Source organism: Nuphar pumila, chromosome 5 (assembly GCF_984573655.1).
Source record: "Nuphar pumila chromosome 5, dmNupPumi1.hap1.1, whole genome shotgun sequence".
Classification (NCBI taxonomy): Eukaryota; Viridiplantae; Streptophyta; class Magnoliopsida; order Nymphaeales; family Nymphaeaceae; genus Nuphar; species Nuphar pumila.
This window is the reverse complement of record NC_143253.1, coordinates 24,881,808-24,906,976: the sequence shown is the minus strand read 5'-3', so window position 1 is coordinate 24,906,976 and position 25,169 is coordinate 24,881,808. Positions and strand designations below refer to the sequence as shown.

At 40.2% G+C, this 25,169-nt stretch overlaps 2 protein-coding genes across 2 annotated transcripts; both read right to left on the bottom strand.

Annotated features, from left to right (window-relative positions):
- Window positions 1-15,709: 15,709 nt before the first annotated feature.
- On the bottom strand, window positions 15,710-17,051 carry LOC149837159 (uncharacterized). The gene is made up of 3 exons (XM_090007980.1): window positions 16,588-17,051; window positions 16,420-16,528; window positions 15,710-16,276 (listed from the first exon to the last, which is right to left on the bottom strand). The coding sequence occupies exons 1-3, from the start codon at window positions 17,049-17,051 to the stop codon at window positions 15,710-15,712; spliced, it is 1,140 nt and encodes a 379-aa protein (XP_089864106.1).
- Window positions 17,052-22,083: 5,032 nt separating this feature from the next.
- LOC149837158 (uncharacterized) lies at window positions 22,084-24,085 on the bottom strand. The gene is made up of 3 exons (XM_090007979.1): window positions 24,047-24,085; window positions 23,794-23,869; window positions 22,084-23,646 (listed from the first exon to the last, which is right to left on the bottom strand). Exons 1-3 carry the CDS (start codon window positions 24,083-24,085, stop codon window positions 22,301-22,303), a joined length of 1,461 nt encoding a protein of 486 aa, XP_089864105.1. The 3' UTR covers window positions 22,084-22,300.
- Window positions 24,086-25,169: the final 1,084 nt, after the last annotated feature.

Below are 25,169 nucleotides of genomic sequence, written 5' to 3'. Positions count from 1 at the left end.
CCAATGATCCATTAATGAGTTATTAAGATATATGTCTAACATTTCACCAATGTACGCTAAATTCGGATGCGTACATACTGAGCATATATAAGACTCCCCACAACAGATGCATAAAGAATTTGTTCTATAACCATAATTTTGGACTAGTGTTTGGGGCACTAAGCGAGACTAAACTTGTCTCCTTTAGCAACAAGAGTATCTCTTAGTTTGCAATCCTTCATGACATATCTTTTCAGAATCCTTTCAATATAGTGCTTTTGTGATAATCCAAGAATACCCCAAGAACGATCTCGATGTATTTGAATCACTAATACAAAAGCGATGTCTCCAATATTTTTCATTTTAAATTTCTTTGTCAGAAATCTCTTGGTTTCATACAGTATGACAATGTCGTTACTAACAAGCAATATGTCATCCACATAAATGACCAGAAAAATAAATTTACTCCCACTGAACTTATGGTATATACATTCATCAACCACATTCATCTCAAAACCAAATAAGAGGATAACTTGATGAAATTTATAATATCAGTGATGGGAAGCTTGCTTAAGTCTATAGATGAATTTTTTTAGTTTGCAAACCATTTTCTTGGCACCGCTTAAGATAAAATATTTTGGTTGGACCATGTATATTGTCTCATCGATGTCTCCATTAAGGAATGCAGTCTTAACATCCATCTGATACAACTCTAAGTTATAATGAGATACAAACGCCATCATAATCCTAAAAGAGTCTTTCGTAGAAACCAGAAAAAAAGTCTCTATGTAATCAATGTCTTCCCTTTGAATAAACATTTTTGCAACAAGACGTGCCTTATATATTTCCACATTACCCTTTGAATCATTTTTTGTTTTAAATATTCATTTGCAACCAATGGGTTTCATACCTTCAGGTAATGGAACATGATCTCACACATCATTGTCCCTCATAGATTTAATCTCCTCATGCATTGTTTCAATCCACTTTTGAGAGTTAGAACTTTGTATGGCTTGATGAAAGTTGATTGAATCATTTTCAATTAGGCCAGTAACACCTTCATGTTCTTTTAGAAAGACAATATAAACATCTGAAATTATTTTTTTTCTCTCTCTAATAGATTTCTTTAATGGCACTGGTTCTTGAGATGTTTCTTTAGGTTATTGAGTTTGAACTCTAGGAGTAAAATCTTGATTTTGGATAGGGAGATCTAAAGCATTACCTTGATCTGAATTTGTGGAAACAATATTAGGAATAGAAATCTAATCATTGTGATTTATAATTGTAGGAAGAGAAAATGACTCTTCTTCAAAAGCAATGTCTTTTACGTTATCACTCCCTCCAAACTCAGCATCATCAAAAAAACAAGCATTTCTTGTTTAAAAAATGACTTATTCAAAGGGTCATAAAACTTATAACCCCTAGTTTTTCAGAATACCCAACGAAATAGCAGCTAACCATTTTAGAATCCAATTTCTTTTCATATGGCCTGTAAGGCCTAGCCTCAGTTGAACATCCTCAAATATGAAAATGTTTCATACTAGGCTTTCAATCTGTCCACAATTTATATGGGGTCTTGGTTACTGCTTTAGAGGATATCTTGTTTAGTATATAAGTTACAGTCTTTAATGCTTCTCTCTAGAGGGACTTTGGCAAGGTAGAATGAGAAATCATATTCGATACCATATCCTTAAGAGTTATGTTTCATCTTTCAGCAATATTATTCATGCTAGGAGTGCCTGACATGGTATACTAAGGGACGATCTCACATTCCTCTAAGAATTTATCAAAGGTCATGAACGTTGTTCACCTGATCCATCATATATGTCATAATACTCACCACTACGGTCAGATCTAATGGCCTTAATTCTTTTGCCAAGTTGGTTTTCAACTTCGGCCTTAAACGATTTGAACACATCCAGGAACTGAGACTTTTTATGAATTAAATATAGATACTTATAATGATTATAATCGTCTATGAATGTAATAAAATATTATTGATCATTCCAAGAAGTTATAGAGAAGGATTCACGAATATTTGTATGGATTAGTTCTAAGACATTTGTTCTCCTTTCGGTACCTAATTTCTTTATGTTTGTTTATTTCTTTTTTATACACTCAACACAAACCTAAAAGTCAGTGAAATCAAGAAAATCAAGAATCTCACTCGACATAAGTCTTTCAATTCTTTGTTTAGAAATATGACCTAAGCGTTTATGCCATAATAAAGTGAAATTCTCATTTGTTAATTTTTGTTTTATACCATGAGAACTTAATTACAAGGTTTCATTAAATGAGGCAACAGTATTAAGCAAATAAAGGTTATCAATCGTAGATAAAGAACCGGTCCCAATAAAATTTGAATCAAGAAACAATTTGAATTCATTATTTTCAAATAAACAAGAATAACCATATTTGTCCAAAATAGAAATAGAAACCAAATTTTGCCTAAAAGATGGTACAATAAATGTTTCTTTCAAATCTAAATAATTTTCAGTCATTAAAAGTAGCCTAAAAGTTTCTATTGCCTCAACTTCAGTTGTTTTGCCATCGCCTACATAGATAAATCTTTCAGCATCAATTGACGGTCAGCAACTTAGGCAACCCTATATAGACACACTTATGTGACTGGTAGCACCAGAATCCATCCATCAAGTATGTTTGGGCCAGTGTTGTGAGAGGCATACGCCTCAGTACCTGAAGCGTACGCCTCAAAGGCGAGGCGCACGCTCAAGGTACTGAGGCGTGCTGTGATGCGCAAATTGCCCCTCATCAACCTCCAGAATCCCCTCCTTCATCCCCAAGTCTTCCTTCTCCGCCTGATTCGCCGGTTGTGCTAACCCCAAGTGCCGGTGGATCCACCGCCACGTGTCGGCCAACTGCTCCTCCGCCGCTCCCTGCCTCCCCTCCCACCGCTTCACTTCCATACCAGTTGTGAGAGGCGTACGCCTCAGAGGCGAAGCGCAGGCTCAACGCCTCGCTTCGCCTCATCGCATTTAACAACCTTGGTTCGGGCACAGAAGTCAAATTAACTTCAAAATAAAATAAAGTAAGAAGCATACCTTTCTTCTCATATCAGGCATGATACTTGATATAATCATTCTTCATGTGACCCTCTTATTTGTAAAAGAAATAACTAGACTTTGGGTCCTGGTGTCTTTTTTGTTTCTTCTATGATTGAAGGTCAATTACAATTTTTTTAGTTATTTTCTTTTTTTTAAACCTATCCTTAGAGGTTACTATCAAATCAGCACTCTTAGTCTTCTCTTGCTTCATCCTATCATCTTCTTGCACACAGTATGAAATAAGCTCATTAAGAGTTTATTTTTTCTTCTAACAATTATAACTGATCTTAAACTAACTTTATTGTGCAGAAAGGGATATCAAAACCAAGTGTACGAGTAAGTCCTCAAACAACTCTAACCTTAGTGCCTTGAGTTTTGAAGCAAGATGGGACATCTCCATGATGTACTCCTGAATGTTTTCTTTACCTGTATACCTCATTGAGACAAGACTCGAAAGAATAGTATTTGTCTCAGCTTTTTCATTTTTTCCAAAATGCTTTTCAATTTCTTCAAGAAAACGTTTGGCATTTACAGTATCGGACATGGTGCCTCTAAAGGATTCAAAAATTGCATGTTTTATGATCATGAGACTCGTGTGATTAGATTGATCCCACCGCTCAGAGTTGTTTTTATCCTCAGTGGAACTCATATCCGTAAGAGCAGAAAGTTGATCTTATCATAGTGCAAGATCCAAATCCATGTATCCAAGAACAATCGTAATGTTCTCTTTTCAGTTCTTAAAATTGGAACCGCTTAAAATAGGGATGAAATTAATATTTGCAGATATTATAGAAGTAGAGGTATTAACTGCATAAAGAATAAACAAACTCATGATTAACATACATTTCTCATATGTAATAATATAAAATAATATATTTAAATAGTGGTGAACCCTTTTACAAGATACTCAGCACAACATTGACACTTAGTCTTTGGATAAAAGTGTCAATGTATAAGTGATACTCTTAATACAATAATCAAAATATGGACAATCAGTTCTGTCAAACAAAGAGCTTTTCTTTGGATTGACTCGTTATTCACATCAAAAACCAAATAATCGTCTTATATTTATTACTAAAAGTATATATTTGGGCTTGGCCAAATAGTAATCTTTTTTTGGGCCGATCATTGTTCGCATGAACTACAAACATATAAACATTACAATATTTTAAAATGAACTAACCTATACAACAGAGGTTACTTTGATAATATATTGATTCAATTAATTCAATTTAAAATATTGGATCTAAAATTAAAAACAATTCCAACATTCAAATATGTTAATACATGTACAATAAGGCAAGCACAATAACATACATGAGCCAAAAAGTAACTGAAGATCGATCCACCAAAGTGACCCATAATGCTTGCCAAATTGCCCTACAAAAATCTTCATAATTTTTTTTTTATTAGGGCTTGTGCACAATTCAAAAACTGGTCTGATCTGATACGGGTCAGACTGAACTTGTTATACCCAAGTGCAGTCACTGCCTCATCGGGTCTGGTCTTAACAAGCCTGGCTTGCATAACCACATCATATGACATGGTTCAGTCTCCGCTGCGAGATAGGGACTAAACTGGGTCAAATGCTTCAAGATTCAGATGAAAGAAGGCTTGCCCGAGCCCTAGATGAAGGCCAAACCGACTCTGATCCGGTCAGCTAAAGACCAAACCAAGACCAGATCGAGTGCAGAAACCAGCTAAAATAGGTTGTTGAATTGCTTGTTCCGACTGGAATGACTTAATAGGTGCTGAATCGCCCTGCTCTGGCTAGAATGACTTAATAGGCATCGAACTGCCCTGCTTGACAAAGTCAGCATTGGGCACCGAATCGATCACCGACTCGATCGATTAGGGACCAAATTAATCCCACATTAATGGCTGAGACGGCTTATATCATGCTACCGAACCAAGCTGGGATCAACACCTAAACTACCCCTGTACAAGTAACTGAACCAGCTCAGCATACTGTTCTGGTTGAAGACTATCGAATTGTCCCATGCCTAATGGTCAAATCGGCCTGAGATAGGCAGCCTAACCTGTCTACACGACAGAGTCATTCAAAAGTACGTTGAACCAGTCCTGAAGTGTGATTCACCCGGATCACTACAATCCCTGAAGATCGAACAAGTCAGCTCACTCGACCAAATCACACGAGGTCCAGAACGGACCTCGATACTCACCGACGGATGGTTGAACAGAATGTCATAAACTTCCACCAACGGAGGACCGAACCCAGAAACTGACTACCTCCGACGGAGGGCGAAAGTAGAACCCGATGATACCCAAAAACTGGCTTGAATGGCTGGGGAGCCAAGTGTATCTAGCGATGGTCAAAATTGACCATAGATGCCGGTAAACTCGAGTCTGAACAGAGATTCTCCCTCCCACCATTTGACGATCTGAGGAGCAAGGTCCCAACCAGCGATTAGGTCAGATGAAACCCAACTGGCAAACCGGTTAGGCGACACCCTGTCTAGCAAACCCAAACGTGAAAGAAGAAACTCCTCTATCGTTAGCCGGACGATAATCTGGATGGTGGCAGCCTCCCGATAATGCAAGAAGAAGATGGGGGAGGGCCAATCAGTCCCTCCCATCTAGCCTGATGAAGGGGAATGGCCCAGTGGCCCTTCCTGATCCGTTCACCAAAGAGAAAGGGCCTTTTGGCTCTTCCCATCCGATAAAGGAAAAACCCCTTGCATGTGTCTGGTGTCCTGAAGAGAGAGCACTAATCGGCCCTCTCTGCATTAGGGCACTACCGAACAATGCAAGAAGGGGCAATCAGCCCTTCTTTGCCCACGCCTTGCACCGATCAGACTAGATCAATGCCTCTAAAAGAAAAACTACAATATATACAATAAAATAGAATTTTTTCAATGATTCATCGGAAACATGTCGATACCAATTGTTGGATTTAGAAATCCACCAAAAACCAAATTGAGGACCGATTTACATGTTCTTGATAAACCGTTGAAATCAAAACTGAAACCAAACTTGATGCTTAAGCATACCTGAATTCATAAGTGCTCTGGTAAATCGTTGACGTGTATGATTTTTTAGAACCTATATATGTAGCCATTTTCCTTTCTCTAAACCTAATGAGAGTGATTGAATTCTCTTTCTCGCTTTTGGAGAGCCCGAAGAGAGAGCCATTATATATGGTTTGGAGAACATAACCTAATGTGTTTAGGAGTCTATCTTCAATTCAGCCCATTACAGAATTGTAGATGGGGCAAGTCTCTCTACATAGTATACAATATCATATAAGACATCACATGGCTCAATCGAATTAAATCACATAAACTGAGTTTGAACCTAAGACCGTCTTACAACGTGTGGTTAACGCACCATTTTCTAACACCATGGTCAAGGCAGGGTCCTTGGTTAGGCACTTACCCCTCAACACACTGTATATTTTATAGCTCTCTTCGGTATATCAAGGTCGCGGAGGTGATCGATCATGCAATTGTTCCTCAAATGGTGATTACTAATAGCAGGGTTTGCCGGCCTCCAAGCATAATGAGGTCTCTCCATGGATGCATATGGAACCCATCATCTAGAGACCAATTAAAGTGGGGGGCTGCAAATGTTTTGTTCCATGAAGAATGTGTGGGAGGTGATCTGGATCCGTGGCCAGGTGGATATGATCTACAAAGACATATGGCGTAGTTTCATTCCCCCTAAAGCAATGGTATTTGCAAGCTTATTGGTCAAGGGTTGCATTCTAACCCAGGAAAGGATGAAGTCCTTTGGGTACAACATTGCTAATAGGTGTCCCGTGTAAAGAAGCGGAGGAATCATCATCTCATGTCGTGTTCCTATGTGCCTGGGTGGCCCCGATATAGTTTCAGATTACATCCTTTTTCGGGGTGAGATGGAGGCCCAGGAACTCAGCAAAGGAAGCACTACTAAGCTAGCTTAGTACCCCGATAATGATATATGCAGCAAGGAAAGTGTGGATAGCTGCTTTTCACGTGGCTGCATGGTACCTGTGAAAATAGAGGAACGTTGTCTTCTTTGAGGAATCCCAAGCTTCAAAGGAGTACATAGCTGATCAGGTGGCAATTCAAACAAGAGAGCACATCTCTCATGGAATACTCCACTAACTCTATTACTCTGAGGTGGAGATTCTTGCGTTAGCGGGATCCTCCTTCAGCGTGATGGGTCAAAGTCAATATCAATTGTATTTGTTGTTCTCAGTGGCATTTCGGCTTCACCATGAGATCTGCAGATGGTGAAATTTTAGTTGCAGGATGTAAATCGATGCAGGGGTGCATTGCGAACAAAGAAATAAAGGTTCTGGGGTGAGATTTTGAAGACTGTGGAGGTGAATGGTAAGGTGATGTTGGAGACTAGGAGAACTGTAATGCGAGAGAGGTGACAACCACTGTAGTAGGTAGAGTAGAGCTCGACCCCGGTATGTCTCACCTTGTAAACGTCTTGTATAGTTTTGATCAGTGTCGTATAGTTTTCGGATACTGTAATTCATCATTTTTGTGTAGAGTGCTAAGTCAAGTTAGCAAGAAGGGGGCCTTAACCACTCATGGAAGGACAAACCCTCGGATTGGTCTCCTCTGTTATAAATGGGGAGTCTGTATAGCTCTATTGATTCTTAGTTAATATAAGCTTAATCTTCAAAAAAAAATGACCGATCCATCTAATAATTTATCAAACTATTCCTCGATCTGGAAATGCATTATTCAGTGGCATAGCTCCAACATCCACAAGCCCCCAAATCCTAAATCCCCAATCATCTTACCACATGCAATGATGACGTTATTGAATGGCGATACAAATTGTTCAAATTCGAAACAGCTAAATACATGAAGATTTGGATCAAACTCGAATCCAGAACAGCCAAAAATTGCAAAACCTCCATCCTCTGTCGGACCCATTTACATCCCTACTATTACCATTGAATGGTTGGTGGCAGACTGGCAGATGTATGATTGACACGGTTAACAAACTTCCAGTTACTAGAAATTATTGCACATGCACTAGATAACAAAAGAAATCACATATTTGACAGACAATAGAAGTGAGAATAACTTGGTGTTATCAAAGTTTAGCGTGCCTGCAGCCTTGGTTTTGACCCTCAACAATTGCTCTTTTTTTTGGTATGTTTGATGGTTTGTCTAAGATTAAACCAAATGAACAAAAAAGACAACAAACAAGTAAGGATGCCATCCTCACACCTATAGAGTACACAGCCACTCAACAGGGTACAAACATTATTGCTTTGAACATTGAAAATAGTGGTAAGTAAAATATCATGCTTATCAGGTAGTGGTAGGCTTTTCTTTTTAAACTGAGGTGGGAGCTCTAAAGTACAAACAAGTAGGGATGTCAACGGTTTGAGTTTGGATCCAGTATCTGGCTGACCTGAACCCTATTAATCGCGTTTGGTACAGAAAACTGTATCCTATAATCAAATCGGGTTGGATTCGATTTGTACAATCGGATTCGGTTTCGAAGCTGGTTTTTTATCGAGATCCAATCGGATTCTCAAGGGTACCATATATTTTCAGGAAAAAGAGTCACCCATGAAACTCAAACACAGCAGACTTCATGCATATCAACAACCTTGAGGCACTGTTTGAAAACTAACAGCTGGGATGGGAAGCGGCAGCTGCCAAATCGTGGATTTGGCAGCTACCACCACTTAGTGGTGGTGGAAATTGTCAATTGTGGAAATACAATGCCACTTCCCATCCCCAAATGCATTAACTCTCATCCCAGCTACCAGTTTCCAAAGTCACTAGGCGCTAGTTTGACCAACTTTTTGTCAAATGCATTAACTCCTATCCCAGTTCCTAGATCCCAAACAGGCCCTTAATGTTGGCTGCTAACCACCCAAGATGGCGTGCACTGACTGCTCCTGCCAGACAAGCGGAACCCCCATTGATGATAGGTTGTGGAACATTGTTTCTTACAACCTAACAATTAATCCGATCCAAATCACATTTTTTAACATGGATTTGTGGTTGGATTCGGATTTGTTTTCAATAATTTCGTGTCCTACTTTCAATCTGATTCCAAGTCCTATTTTTCAGATTTGATAATGCCCACATCCAACCCGAATCAGACCCGTTTACATCCCTACAAACAAGTGCAGGACCCTGGTTAGGGATGGAAAAAAGTAAAACGCTATAATCGCTTTAACAATCAAATAAGATGCTCAAAAGGCATTTTTGAACCGTTTCATAAAGAAAGAAAGAAAGCAGTTTAATTTGGACAAGTATGCCAAGTCCATCACGGCATTGTTGGTGATGTCGATGAAAACAGATAGATCAGGATATATGGACGGGAACACTGCTTCAGTTTTGTTTAATCTTGTAAAGAAAAAGCCAAGGAGAAAAGCTGCAGTTTCAGTGCTGGATATTTCAGGAAAATTTTCAAGGTTTTCGGATCTCACTCTTTTCTTAGAAGTTCTTAGATCTGTTTTATCTCTATGTACTCAAATGGTACACAAAAAAGAGAGAAAAGATTTAATTAAATAGTGGGGAAGATATCATGCAGGGTGAATGCTTTCCCCTCCTCCAAGAAAAAGATGTGGGGGAGTAGAACTAGAGGGTGAGTACATGATAGTGTTGGCAAACAAAGTGTACGTTTCTCACCTTTTCTTCTTCACTCATACCAAGGGAAGCCACTTTAGACCCAACACTGACGTTGTGATATTAAAGCTATAACATACTGGCCTGCCTAACGTACACTTTTTTCAAATTGAAGCATCTAGGGGACAAAAAGCTTCATGTGGGGCACCCCCACTTTGCCTGAAGTGTATCTCTCTGCACAAATTTAATTCAGTCATAACCTTCTTCTGATTCCTATTTAAAAGTAACCGAAGATTTGATTACAAATTAAATAAATAATAGAAATGCCACAAGAAATTCTGCTAACTGCTCTGCTTAATTATTGAGATTTGCAGGTTGTAAACATGAGCTTTAGAAAGTGGTGGGGATGGAGCCCGGTTTTTCTGGAGTTTGGTATGTATGAGAGACAATTACACCATGCCAGGTGCGCCGAATGTAATTAATTTAATTAATTGAAGATTTAATTAAATTAATTACATTCTGCGCACCTGGTATGGTGGATATATATATATATATATATATATATATATATATATATATATATATATATATCCAGGGGCTGTGAACGTGGTCATTTATTTTGAATTGGATTGATAATAATAATAATATTATTATTATTATTTCACTTCGAACAGCTTGACTATACAAAACCTTGATTGGGGATGTAAACGGTTTGGATTCGGGTCGGATGTAGCGAATACTATATCTGACTAATTGGATGTTGTCTAAACGGATTCTTATTTGGTTTCAGATTTGAGCAGTGAAAAGCTCATACCAAATTCAACTAAACAAAGTCATATTCAGTTGGATATCTCATAAAATTCAATTCAGTGATCAAATCCCTACCTTGAACCTTAATAAATTGACTGCTAACCAGATCATGGCAGTATAATACGAGTAAGATGTTCTATTTCTAGCTTCAAAATGAAACATATAGAACGCTGTAAGGCACCAATTCAGTCACACCTGTTTTTTGCTCAATACAAAGAGGTAAAACCATAGTTTTGGCCCAAATCATGGAAACTTGGTATTGAAAGGTATTAATTTTCCTGCCTCCATTAAGCATGATCTCTGTTTTTTGGCATGAGAAATTTTTCTTCGATTTTTTAACTACCATAATAATAAATGAGTACTTGTTTGAGCGAAAACCTGTAACAGTGGATGGGCAAGACGTCAGGCGTTCTTCCAAAGTCCATCTACAGGAATTAGCGGCGGTCATTGACCGCAGCTAATGTTCTGGGCGGAAAAATGGTATTTAGCGGTGGTCGCAACTGCCACAAAATGTCATTTTCCCCTTGAAAGCATGACCACCATTAATCGCACATGCGATCAGAGGTGGGCGTGCATCCGACTAACAGTGGACGTTTTGTCGGTTCAACGTTACAGGTTAGTCCTTGTTTAAGAACACTAATATATATAAATGACAATTTGGTTTTCAATGTTTTATCACGTTTTTTCAAATCAGACCTTTTAAATGTGATCTCTATAGTTTATTTAATGGAAAGTGTATTAGAGAAGAAATTTTAATGTCTGCATATTTATAAAGGAATATAAAAATCAACGGTTGATAATAGCACCTAAACTTTATAACGAAAAAATCAAGTTTTTTCATTGAAATAGTTTGACCCAGCAAATGTTTTCTGATAAACAAGCAATGATAAATACTTCGGTGGATTCAAATTAAGTAGAAACCAGTTGTACCATTGAAAATTAAAACTGTTCGTGTCGCCCACACTGTAAGATGTTAACCAGAGCCTCTCTCTCTCTCTCTCTCTCTCTCTCTCTCTCTCTCTCTCTCTATATATATATATATATATATATATATATATATATATATATATATATATATATATATATGGTAATGATAGGGTGCTGCCGGAGTCCCTACTCTCACCTAATAGAAGCTTCAATTTTTCTAAATTTTTGAATTTTTTTTGTTGACAAGAGCTTATAGATATGATCTACAATTATTATTCAGTGAAAAACAAGTTTTAGATCATGTGATTATAGCATACGTGTAGGTTTTTTAAGATCTTCGAAATCGATGGCTCACAATATACTAACATTTTATGACTTAAAATATCTTATTTTTCTATCCAAAACGCATGATCGAAACATGATTCATATCAAATAATCTATGTGAATACATCTATAAAGTTTCATTGAAAAGATGCAACATAGATATATGACTTTCACTAGGTGGAAGTAGGTGCTCCCTGAGAACCCTAGCCTTACTCACATATATATGAGTTATTAATATTGGGTGTTATTCTCTACTACTCATCTTCTTTTCATGTTTTTAAGTTTTCTTTTCGTAGATAGGACCTTATGATTTACAAGATTTGGTCAACTAGAAAGTAAATTTCCAATCATGTGATTGTGACATATAATCAAGCTTTTTAAATACTTTAGAAAAACAACGCTCCACAATACAGTACAAATTTTTTTTTTTACTCAAAAAGCCATACTTTTAGATTGAAATAACATGATCTAAGGTTTCATCAATTCGAGTCAATAAGGGGTTGTTTGCATGGCATTGTGAAAAGGGATTTCAGCTAAAACTGAAATCTCCCCCAAAGCCCCTCCCCCCCTTCGGCGGAAAATGCTTCCTCAGCAGCAGGTAGGGATGGCAGTGGACCGAGAGAAAACGGGGCCCCGTCCTGCCTCACCCCGTTTGGACCAGGGATGAAGGGTATGAAACGGGGATGGAGGTGGGGACGAAGGTTAAAATCCATCCCCGTCCGGGGGTGGAGGCGGGGATGGACGTGCACTTTTCCCCGCCCCGTCCCCGCCCCAACCACTTTTTCTCGCAATATCCCCGCCCCGCCTCATCCCCGTTTGAACCGGGGATGGAGGACATGAAACGGGGATGGAGGATAAAATCCATTCCCCGCCGGGGATGGAGGCGGGGGTGGAGGATAAAATCTTGAGGCGGGGCGGGGGTGGAGACCTTGTCCCCCGCCCCACCCCACTGACATCCCTAGCAGCAGGTGTGTGTGTGACATGGGTTTTAACTCGCTCTTTTCCACTTGACGTTTGTTTCAATCCTGGCTGAAAACTGCACCAGTAGAGGTGGGCAACGGGCCAGCCCGTTCAAAGCCCAGGCAGTCAGTTTATGGGTCGGGCGTTTCCATTGAGAAAACCCCGAATCATGGCCCACCCATTAGGCCCATGTTCCTAAACAGGCTGGGACGGGTTGAATATATATTCGGATCGAGCTATAGGCTCTGTTGGAGCTGATCCAGAGCAAAATTTACTGGCCCAGGCCCAGGCCCAGCTCATGGCGGGCTGGGCAGACCCACCCGCAGGCTGCCTGGCCCAGGCCCAGGCCCAGCTCATGGCGGGCTGGGCAGACCCACCCGCAGGCTGCCTGGCCCAGTGCACCCCTCTAAGCACCACCAATGCCGTCAGTTGTATATAATGAGTCCGATTTTAAGACATAAGGGCACGTTACAAGGATGACTGTCCCTGCTACTGGCAGATTGTTCCGAATCAAACGCGGCATACTGAGTTGTGTTTTGACAATTAATTTTTTGTAAAGCAGAAAAATATGATCAAGAGTAATAAGACAGCTGAATGCTGTACAGGGTCAATGTTTAGTCGGCTAATTTCCACGGCTTCAAGTCAGCTTGTTTTTTTGGCTTCGAATTCCCAAAAAAAAAAAGAAGAAAAGATTGAGACATCATTTCAAAGGGATCATGTCAGTGAAACCCGCAAATTGGGGAAAATGTCTTGCGCGTGTATCGACTTCGTACGGTAAACGTAGACAGAACGCTTGTCTTGCATTCTCTCTCTCTCTCTCTCTCTCTCTCTCTCTGAATATTATTTTTTACTTATGCTTGTGCAATTTCAACATGAATAAAATAACCAAACAATTAGCATATGCAAACTTTCTTGAATAACTGACATTAAAGCCTTGATGGTATACAGTTAAATTTTACAAGATAAAGACACTCATAGTTGTCTAACGGAATGGTTTGATTTTATGGGACAGGTCTTTTCCTCAAAAAAGAAAAATAAAAAAAGATTTAATGGGACTGGTCGCCGTGATAGTGGTAATGATGATTATGTTTTGAAAACCCTTGATTTTATTCAATGTTGTTGCATAGATGAGAGAGAGATGCAGCCTGGATCTGGAGGACTCAAAATCTATGTTACCTTACTCTTCTATGCAAATTGAACTATAAAAGGATAAAATTTTAACAATAAATAAATTTATAAAATTAAAAAAAATAATTGAAATGTCAATCAATTAAACATTTATGAGAATCACTGTAATAAGTATTTATAGAGAATATGAAAAACCCTAATCTTAATTAATGGATTAGAGATAGATCCATTACATGACAAAATTATCTAAATCTAAATAAAAACTGCAACATTCTTTTGGGGGTTGGGGAAGGCTTTCTCTCAATTATAGATCTTGTTTGTGCTTCTTTCAATTTAGTTCTACTTTAGGGGTAATATCTTTCAATTTTTTGCCCACAATATGAAATTGAATAGTTTTTTTTACTCTAGAAACTGTGTAGACCAAACATGATATGCTCCAATATATATGTTGAGAAAACCTGAAATGTTATTCAACCATCATCAGATGCATCATCAAATAAATCAAATAGATTAAACAGATCTAGTTTCAGTTTGATCCAACTTGAAGAAGTCCATGAGGAGATAACCTAAATCTCTTGTTCTATCATCCTACGCTCTACTGATGCGTACAAAATAAGCTCAAGTTTGGTTTAGGTGAGATGGGTATGGCTGAAGTTTGGATCTAGATAAAAGGTAATGCATATGATAGGTTTTTGGAGATTGGATCAAATGGACTCAAGTTTAGTTTCATGATAAGGTTTTCGGATATGAGGATAAGATAGTTTAAGATGGGTTTAGAAAGATCAAACAAAATGAATTTGGACTCATCACGTGGTTTTGGATCTCAAACTTCTTTAATTGTATCTAGGCTTGGGATGGGCTCTATAAAAGGTTTTAAGGTCATTCCATCAACGAAAGGCTTTTATTATTTCTCTGCCAATCAACACGTGTTTCTCTTGCTTTGTCTTGCAACAATCCATACCTTGGTCATCATTATACGCCATGAGAATCATCGTTCCCAAATGGGGCTTATCTAATTCTAGTGTTAGAATTGACCTGAATGTTGATGCAGTGAAACATTTGTGTGTGTAGGGATGCACACGAGCCCAGTTTGAGCCAAGCCTGGGTTGTTCGTATTCGGCTTGGTGCAACCATGCTCGGAGCCGAGCTTGAATGGCTTTGTCCAAACTTGGCTTGGTTCCGAGCCAAGCTTTAAGGCATTCCAAAAAAAATCATTTTTTTAAAAATATTGTTGAAGGTGGGTTTCAAACCCAAACCTCTCAAGTTTTCCAAAATGACTCACCACTAAGCCAAAGCATACATTTTAATCATTGACACTGAAAATAATATATACATACTAAAAGTACTCTATATTAACGACATAAAACAGTGAAAACGAGATTTAAACTATGAGCTTTTTGATAAAAACCCAATAGCCAAACCATTACATCAACAATAACTTATTAAATAGATTTGCAAATATATTATATATATACTTATATATGAGCCTTATCAAGTCTATCGACCTCGGTAGGCTGATCAAGCTCGGCTCGTGGTCTGAGCATTAGAACCATGTTCAAGCTTGGCTCATTTAAAGCATAAACAAGCTTCAAACCGGCTCGGTCCGTTGTGCATCCCTATGTGTGTGTATGAAAGTTAATATCGGCACATCCATGAGATCAGGGGATGTGGTTGTGTTTGGTTCAAACACTCATAAGAGTGCTTGCCATTTTAATAAGGGGTAGTATTGTTAAGAGTATACGATCCAGATCTAAATTCCAGCATCAAGAAAGATCCAGAAGGTGGGTCAAATGAGAAAGATTTAGAAGATAAGAGACAAAAGAATAAAGACCATCAAGAAGATAAGAAGTCCATCCAAGAGAGGACTCATAGGTCGACTTACTTTCTCATAAGATGCAGTTATTTATGTGATATGGCATCTATTTTTTGGTGATTGTACACGAACCACTAAGTGGTAAACAACTACGACCTCCAGATTAACCGCCATCGCTTACTGCGTTGAAGGCAGACCAGACCCAAGATGAGGTCTAACACAAAGGACTCCTTCATAACCAGGACCTCTGGGTGCCTCCATGTCCTACGAAAGATCTCCACAAAGGTAGGGCAAGACCAGAAGAGGTGGAACGAAGATTCCTTAGCAGCAAGACAAAGCACACACCAGCTCGAAAGCTGGAAGCCCCACCTCTTTAAGGTAGAGTGAGTTTGGACCTTATCGTGCAAGATTAACCAAGCTAAGAACCGAGAACGGGGTGAAGGGCCCTTCGCCCAGAGTGCAGATTTAGGCAACCAGGCTGCCCCCAGGAGAAGCAACGATCTATAGACTTTGTTGGTCAGGAACTTATTGGTAGGAGCAATAGCCCAATGCACCCAGTTATCAATATCGGCGGGATCATCAAAATTGTCATTGAAGAAAGCTAAAGCCAACAACCATGACTTACGCAGATGGGAAAACGCTCCACACAGCAAGCGGAGGAAAACTGAAAGGAGAGAAGGAGGCTCATACTTAGAGAGGAAAACCGGAAGGATTATCTGATTGATGAGCAAGCCAGCATTGCTTAGAGACCAGAGCAATACTTCTGAGTCTGGGCACAAGAACACCTAAACCGACCATAGAACGCGACAAGACCACCGAACGCCAGCCAACCAGATGGCGCTTACCCTTGAGATGTTACCCAGACCAAAGGAATCCTGCCATCAGACGTGTCAGTTGTTTCTCCATACCCACAGGCATCAGAAACATGGACATAAAGAATTCCAGAATGGTTGAGAGAACGTGCTTCACTAAAATTAGGCGACCAGCATACGAGAGATAAGAAGCTTATCACGAGAGTAATTTGTACCTAACTTTAAGAAGCGTCGAAGCCCAGGTCACAGAGGAAAGACACTTAACTTGTAACGGCAAACCCAAGTACAACATAGGCAGCTCAGATATAACATAATTAAAAATCTTCATCACAACAGCTAACATAGACGGTTGGACGTGGAACACAGAAAGAGAACACTTTTGCGCATTAAGAGAAAGGCCGGAAAGAGATAAACAAAAGTAAGGAATAAGCTTAAATCTAAGCATCTGCTGAACACTAGCGCGATAAAAAATAATCATATCATCGGCATAAATAAGAGCATGAGCATGGAAGTCTTGGACCGGTAAGGGATCAATGAAACTGCAGGCAACAGCTCGTTTAAGCAGCACAATAAGACCCTCAGCGACCGCATTGAACAATAAAGGCGAAAGAGGGCAACCTTGACAATAACCCCTATCCGGCTTGAACAGTTCCCCGAAAGTGTCGTTGATATTCAACATAGCCTGGGCATTCAAGACTAGTTCCCTAACCCAACCAGAGAACCGATGACCAAACCCGAAGTTCGATAACATTTGAAATAAAAAGGGCCATTGAACAGAGTCAAAGGCCTTATGAAAATCTAATTTAAAAACAAAAGAAGGCTGACTGCAAAGATGCAAAGAGTGCACAACCTTGGTTGCCATGATAAAATAATGATGTACCCTCTTATTATGGATGAAGGCAAACTGGGAGTCCGAGAAGATCTACTGAGCTATCAATTTTAGCTTGTTTGCCAAAACCTTGACAATCATACAGTAAAGAGCACTCGTCATCGAAATCGGGCAGAACTGAGAGATATCTGAAGCGTCGACGTCTTTAGGAATAAGCAAAATAATGGCTAAATGAAAAGGGTAGGGCGGCCTATAATTGTGATAAAACTCATCGAAGAGGCTGACCACGTTCGGTTTGATAGAATTCCAGAAAATCTTGAAAAAGTCAACATGAAACCCATCAAAGCTAGGTGCTTTCCAACCATACAGATCCTTAATAGCACAAAGGATCTCAACATCCAAAAATCTTTTTTGTAAAGCACAAGCTTGGTCATGAGAGGTCGTTCGTAGCATGATAGACCCAATATTCTCCTCTGCAACCACTGAAGAGGCATAAATAGACTTGAAATAGCATGTGACGACTTGGTTGACAAGCTGATCAGAGAAAGAGACACCCTCAATGGAGATAGAAGGGATGGCTTTCCTTCGATGGCGATGGGATGCATAAGAGTGAAAAAATTTAGTGTTGTCATCACCGGCTTTTAGCCAATTCACCCTGGATTGCTGCTTCCAACGGATTTCAGCCCTGACTCTCAAGTTATTCAACAACATAGATAGCTTAATGGACCTGGCCTGAAAACTCAAGAGTTGAGGTTCAGAAAAAGCGTCAAGGGAAAGACATAGACTGGTACAATTTAGAAAGCTCACGCTCCCAGGAATCTAAATGCTGAAATTTCACAACGTTGCAATTATGGATCCAAGCCCTAATATCTTTAGTAAGACGCAAAAGTTTGTCGATAAGCCGAAGAGCAGCTCAATGCTCGGCAGAAGGTTTAGATAAAGAGGTCGAAATAACTGAATTGAAATCTGACTTCTAAAGCCACAATTGCTCAAAAACAAAGCGCCTGGTGAAGGAGAAGTCATCCCCTAAAGAGTGATGAGCTGACCATAGTCAAAGATAGAGGGCGCAAGCAAGACACATTTAATGTCAGGGATGAGGTCCAACAAAGAAGGAGTGACAAATACCCTATCCAGAACCTGACAGCACGAGCGCGACCGCCTATTCAACCAAGAGAAGCGCTCATTGGTAAGAGAAAGAGGATAAAGGAGATGCTGGTGAACAAATTCTTGGAAGCCTCGAATAGAGAGATTAGGAAGGATGATAGAATTGGAATCATGAGAAAAAAGCAAACAATTGAAATCACTCATAATAAGGTGGCACTAATCATTAGAAGTAACCAGCCTATCAAGGTCATCCCAAAATGCGGGCCTCCTGTTAGGGAGGTTGGGTCCATAAACCACGAACACCACTGCTCTCCGACCAACCGACTGTAAGCTGAAGGCAACTGACAAAGAGTAGAGATCCACGTCCAGTTGCGATAAATTTAAAGACTTCTTACTGAAGAGGAGAATACCACTGGCATGGTTGACTGCTGGCTTAAAGAAAAAAATTGCACTTTACTAAATGGAAGAAGCGACGCAAGCGAGATGTCCTCCATTTTAGTTTCACAAATGGCAAACAGGTCAAGATTAGCCTATCTAATCCAACTCACAAAAACCAAGCGCTTGGAGGCAGAATTGAGGCTCATAATATTTTAACAAACAAGTTTTATGGCATAAAATCTAAAAAGACTCGTGGTTGCCGCAGCCTAGGTGATCTATGAGGAGACCAACCAAGAGAAACTGAATCTGAAAAGACAAACATCCTCCATCTATGGTTACCAATGGGAGAACACTGAACATGCCCAATAAGAGAGTCATTCTGCGAAGAATCGAATGAAACAGAAGGGGGGGGGGGGGGACAAAGGATATCCCCGAAAACAGAATGGAGACCAAAAATAGTTGAATCTATGACAGCCGATAGAGCTAGAAACTGAGATGTAGAGAGAGATATCCAGCAGCGTCGCCGATCTCAATACCCAAGAGGTGTGAACTAAGGTGCAGATGGAGCTGAGAGGAAGGCAAGTGAGTAGACACACCCCCCGACAGACAGTCATCGGGGCCGATGATAGGAGAAAAAATCGATCACGGGGAATATGAGATAACCTCCAGGGCACGAGAGGAAAAAGGGCGAGGATGAGGAACCGAGAAGCCAATCACCATGCAGTTTCTGGTCTGGTTGGAGATAGCGTGAATCGTCATAATATGAATAACAGGATAATCAAAATTCTGGGATGGAAAGAGAATGAAGGAAGAGATTGAACTAAGGCCACCATGAGCAAGACTATCCACCTGCACCACCGAACAGCAACTGGAGAGGGAGAAGGTCGAAGAAAATGTTGGGTCCCAAGGATGTAAAGAAATGATCGACTGACTTGGAGAATAGAAATGAGAGCAGGCCTTGGCATGGGATTGTGAGCCCAAATCTGGCAGCACGAGCTGCAAAGGAGAAGGCAGAGGCACCACAAGTCCACCTCGGGCAAGCAAACCTGAAGGCATCACCAACGAGACTTGAGAAGGCGTGCAAGAACAAGCAGGTTGAGAGCCCCGCTCAGGAGGATAAAAAATTGCCAGGTCCCGAGAAGAGAAATCATTGAAAGAAACAGACTGCATGTAGCCATCCCCATGCGGAATGACCAACGTTCTGGAGAGGGATGAAAAAGGTGTCAGGTCCCAAGAAGGAGACAAATTACCCGTATGAGTTGTATTATTGAAATCAATGCAGGCCTGGGCATAGGCATGCAAGCCCATACAAGACAGCACGAGCGACGATGTTGAATGATGAAGGTTTGATTCTCCACTACATTCAAGCATACCTGGAGAAGCCGCCATAGAGACCTGAGAAAGAGCGCCAGAAAAACCAGACCCTCGCGAAGCAGACGACAACTGGGAGACACGTGCATCGAGAAGTTGGGCTGGAACGAAGATATTCTTCACCAAAGAAGAGGCAGGGGAAGCCGAAGACGAGGACTGAGAAACCTTTGCAATGGGCGGCGGCCGAACCGGAGAGAGAGAGAGAGAGAGAGAGAGAGAGAGAGAGATTGGTAGTTGCTCACATGTAAGGTGTGAAACGTTATGTGCTAAATGGGTTTTCTACTCTTTCAGTATTTTTTTACAGTTTTGATCCCATAAATGTATCGTGCATGTTCGATTTATGAGGAATCCACACCTAGATCATGTGTTTTAAATAAAAAAATGATATTTGGATCCTTGAGAATTTATTAAGATTTTGAATTGTTAATTTTTTGAAGTTTATAAAAACCCACCCATGTGTCAGAATCTAACGCTTCCAGAGTTGATCCCTATAAAATCAAGTATATAGATCACGTCAAAGAAGCTGAAAAATTCATTTAGCATGTTCATTTTGCATAGCAGCTACCAATCACCTTTATATATATATATATATATATATATATATATATATATATATATATATATAGAGAGAGAGAGAGAGAGAGAGAGAGAAACCTACCATGTAGAAAACGCACCAACCCTACCCTACTAAGTATTTCTCCCATATTTTTTTAAAAATTCTGACTTTAAAGATGTGTTTTGATTTACTAGAAAATGACACTTGGATCATGCATTTTGGATGGAAAAAAATGGTATTTGAAGCCCAAAAAAATTATGAAAAATGTATATTGCTGATTTTTTTAACCTTATAAAAACATATTCATGCATCAAAATCAAATTATTCAAGTGTCAATTTCTAGTAAATCAATGAGGCTGAACACCTCTATAAGGTCAAATTTTTTAAAATTGCCGGTCCCAAGCAATATGGTAACATCTAGTAGGAATGCAATAATATATCAAAAATGAGAACTGAACATATTAGGTCCTCTTTTTTGGTTCTGCCCCATTAGGCTTCATAGTTTGAAGTGTTTTCCCATAGATCTAAACTGTGAAGATGTATTTAACATGCTTGATTTAGTGGGAATCAACTCTTGGATCATGTTTTTTGACAAAATAATATATTTTTATGAGAAAAAAAATTGATGCCTTTTATAACCATTGATTTTGGATCACCGGAAAAACTGCCGGTGATCCAAAATTCCATTCCCACTAATCAAAACCTATAGAGAAAAATACCTAAAAACACGGGGGCAGAACAAGCCCATTACTCTCTCTCTCTCTCTCTCTCTCTCTCTCTCTCTCTCTCTCTCTCTCTATATATATATATATATATATATATATATATATATATATATATATATATATATATATATATATATATGTCATTTCACCAGAGCACAACACTGTCACGTTCGGTTGGATCATTCTGATCATTTTTAAATGAGAAAGTGAATCTGATTTGTATAAGCAGCCGAACTTAAAAAGTTAAAAGTCATGCTGTGAGAAAGCGAATCTAATTGCTTAAGATTCAAAATCACAATCACAATGAGACCACGTGATTCTGGATCTCAAGCACGTTAGGAAGTGATTCTAAATCATGTTTTTTTTTTAATGGATCAGCCGAACGTATAGTTCACCTTGCTGCTTGTGAAAAGGCATGTAGTAGTTGAAACTTGAATGCGATTGGCTTCCTGCATTTACTCCACAGGTCTGCATGTCTCTGACCTTCGCAGAGTGCGAGGAGGAGCACCAAATGCAGACTTCCATATATAAATAGCTAAAATGATTGCGCGTGACACCATTGATTCAATTTGGCTTGAAGCCAAACATAAATATAAATTACAAACTCTTATGCACCACCACCACCACCACCACATTCGCATCCTATGAGCTACAGACCATTCTATTCCACTACACGAACCCTAAACATCTTACACCGGAAAAAAAAAAAAAAAAGAGAAGAGCAAGAAAGAACACAATCACACGTGACTTGAGTAATTCACCATCTATTTTTATATAAAAATATTAACATGATACGCTTGGTAATAACAATAAAAATATACTCCAACCCAACCCCAGCTAAGAAAAAAGATAACAAGGAAATTAAGACCACTTTCCTGCCTGCTTCAAACATGCACTGAGCGCGCCAACTCAACGAACCAACCCGGTTCGATCCAGAGGTTGGACCTCTTGTAAGAACCGGTTTATCACATGACGCAGCAGCTGTTGGCGTTCTCGTCACTGAAGAAATGGGTGGCGTACTCGGCCGACTCGGAGGGCGGCGGCTGGTAGGCGAAGGCGGGGGCCGGCGGCCGGCTGTAGGCCATCTGATGGTACCGCTCGTTTGCAGCGGCCACCTGCCGGTTGTTCATCATGGCTAGGTACTGCTGGTAGTAGGGGTTCCCGGCCAGAGACTCCGGCGTGGCTCCCTGGAAATAGCCGCCGCCGTTCGTCACGGCCGGCACGCCGTGGCTAGCCGGAAACCCGCCCATCTGACCACCACCACCACCGACAACACGAGCAGCAGCATGACCACCATTAGTACCAACTTCTATGTTGTGAAAACCGTGCATTTGGTGAGCACCACCTTCGTTTTTCCCACCCTTCTTGCCTCCATTGTTGTTGCCACCACCATTATTGGGGGGCTTGCCACCACCATTAGCACCATTAGGCATCTTGTTCTTGCCATTGCTATCACCACCACCACCAGTTTTTACATCAATAAAGCCAACGTTTTTACCACCAGTTTTTACATCAATAAAGCCAACGTTTTTACTACCAGTTTTTCCACCACTCCCTTGATCTGTATTGCTTCCAACATTGTTCCCACCTTTCTTACCTCCAGCACCACCACCGCCATTTTTGGCGTCACCATGACCACCTTTGTTTTGGGGATTGGAATCTCCACCACCACCCTTTTTCCCACCATTTTCATTCACGCTATGTTGGTTGCCTTTCATGACTTGACCCCCATTCGCCGGCTTCTGCGGTTTCGCTTGCTTCAGGGACTGCATCTTGTGGAACATTTCAATCTCATCCTCATCGAAGTCATCGTATTCGTCGTCGTCGTCATCATAGGCGTCGAAATCATCATCATCATCGTCACCGAAATCATCTTCCTCAGGCATGTTGAACTTGACGGATTTGGGGTCTTTGAATGGGAGTTTCATGTCTTTGAAATGAGGAAGGAACTTCATGTCCTTGAGGCCTTTAGCCATCTGCTGCTGCTGCTGGAGAAGCTGCTGTTGCTGCAGCAGCTGCTGGTGTTGCTGCAGAAGCTGCTGTTGGTGTTGCTGCTGTAGTAGTTGTTGCTGCTGCTGCTGCTGATTGCCTCTTTGATCATTGCCGCCCTTTTGAGATTTGCCATCCTTTTGGTTCTTGCTGTTATCAAGTTGCAACTTTTGAAATTGGGAGTTGAATTGGTTTCCCTTCTGACCCCACAACTCGGCATGCTTTCCTGATTTTGCCAGTTTCTTGATCAGAGTTGCCGGATCTACATTACCTGAAACCGTCACCTTCCCCTGTTCCGCATCAATTGTGGTCGTATATACCCCTGAAAATTAACCCCCACAGAAAAGAAGAAAATAAATAACTGCAGAAGCAACGATTAATAAGCAAGCAAGCGGACGGATTAAAACAACAAGAAAAGGTGAACTCGAATGACAGAAAAAAAATTCTAAGTTTGAGAAATGGTATTCACCATCTATTTTCTGCAGCAGCTTCTTGACCTTCTGCTTACATCCATCACAATGAATGTTCACTTTGAGCACACACGTCTGAAAGAAAAACAAAACAGAGAGCACTCAGATAGCAGATTAAAGAAGAACCAGGATTTGGCATAAGAACAGTCGAATTTCATTAAATGGAATAGTTCAAACAAAAAAGTGAGAAGACAGGAAAACACAGGACGAATATTTGCAAGATCTGGGCTTTTTGAAGCAAAACAAAAGTACCTGGATCTTCAAGAACTTCATCTCTTCCTCTTTACTCATTCTTTTGACTCACAATGGAAGAAGAAGACCAAACAGAGTTTACAGAGAGAGAGAGAGAGAGAGAGTCTAATACCATAAAACCATGGATAGGGCCATTTTTAAGAGGCAGTTGAGAGAGAGAGAGAGACGCGGTGATTTTTGCTAATGGAAAGAGAGTTGTTGGAGGCGCAACAGGTTAAAACATAACTTCATAACTTAGCTGCTATTTCTAGATGCCCTTCCTTCCTGTTGGATTGAAGAGAGAGAGAGAGGCACCTCCACTCCAGCACCCTCTCTCCTTTTTATTTCAGCGTATGTTATTTATTTATTCAAAGTAATTCATCTTAAATTTTCACTTTTCCTACTTTTTCAACACGTCACTTTTTTTCTCACCGAAGTTTTCTACTGTTCCAATTATTATTACAAATAATGCCTCCCCCCACCCACCACCACCACCACCACCACCACACACACACACACACACAAGCCGGTTGCCTCCCCAAATCGGAGTTTACTTTCCCCGAGAAATTACTCGCCAGGAAAAATTTAACTCGGCCATTAGTCGCTGGGGGCAGGGTACATCACCCACGTTTGGCTGAGGCAAGATGGGATCACTCAAAACCTATATTAAGTTTACAATAATTTAGTGGTCAATCCATGCTATTCTGTATAAGCAAGATCCACATGAAGTGGGACAGTGGGGTCCTGTAATCATGTACATAGGTAAGTCTAAAAGGGGACCAATCTTGATTCTTGAGGGCTATCCCAATGTGAGATGGATGGTTGTGGGTATCCCATTGTACAACACTAGCAGTTGGACACTACGTTAGAACTTTTTTCTCTCTCATAGTTTGATTGATGGCTGTGAAGCCAATTCTGTACAGTGGTATAGCCCTGTAAGAAGATTCAACAGCTACATCGGTGTGAGATGGTCGGCTCGGTGAGTCGCAATCGTACAATGGTATCACTTCACCAAAAAGTTTGCAAAATGCCTAAAAACAATGGTCACAACTTTTTACTTCTCAAGGGAAACGCTGTTACGGGGACATGGTCTCCTAGTTGATCCGCGCACCTTCCTTTTTTATGAAAATCACGAACCAGATGC

What these genes read in the sequence shown, in the direction of transcription:
- LOC149837159 (XM_090007980.1), bottom strand. Translation starts at nt 17,051, where the DNA reads ATGTTGAATATCAACGACACTTTCGGGGAACTGTTCAAGCCGGATAGG. An exon ending in TCGACGCTTCTTAAAGTTAG is followed by an intron (nt 16,529 to 16,587) that starts GTACAAATTACT and finishes GCCTAATTTTAG; the next exon opens with TGAAGCACGTTCTCTCAACC. An exon ending in GCAGGATTCCTTTGGTCTGG is followed by an intron (nt 16,277 to 16,419) that starts GTAACATCTCAA and finishes CTCATCAATCAG; the next exon opens with ATAATCCTTCCGGTTTTCCT.
- LOC149837158 (XM_090007979.1), bottom strand. Translation starts at nt 24,085, where the DNA reads ATGAGTAAAGAGGAAGAGATGAAGTTCTTGAAGATCCAG. An exon ending in TGAAGTTCTTGAAGATCCAG is followed by an intron (nt 23,870 to 24,046) that starts GTACTTTTGTTT and finishes TTTTTCTTTCAG; the next exon opens with ACGTGTGTGCTCAAAGTGAA. An exon ending in GCTGCTGCAGAAAATAGATG is followed by an intron (nt 23,647 to 23,793) that starts GTGAATACCATT and finishes GTTAATTTTCAG; the next exon opens with GGGTATATACGACCACAATT.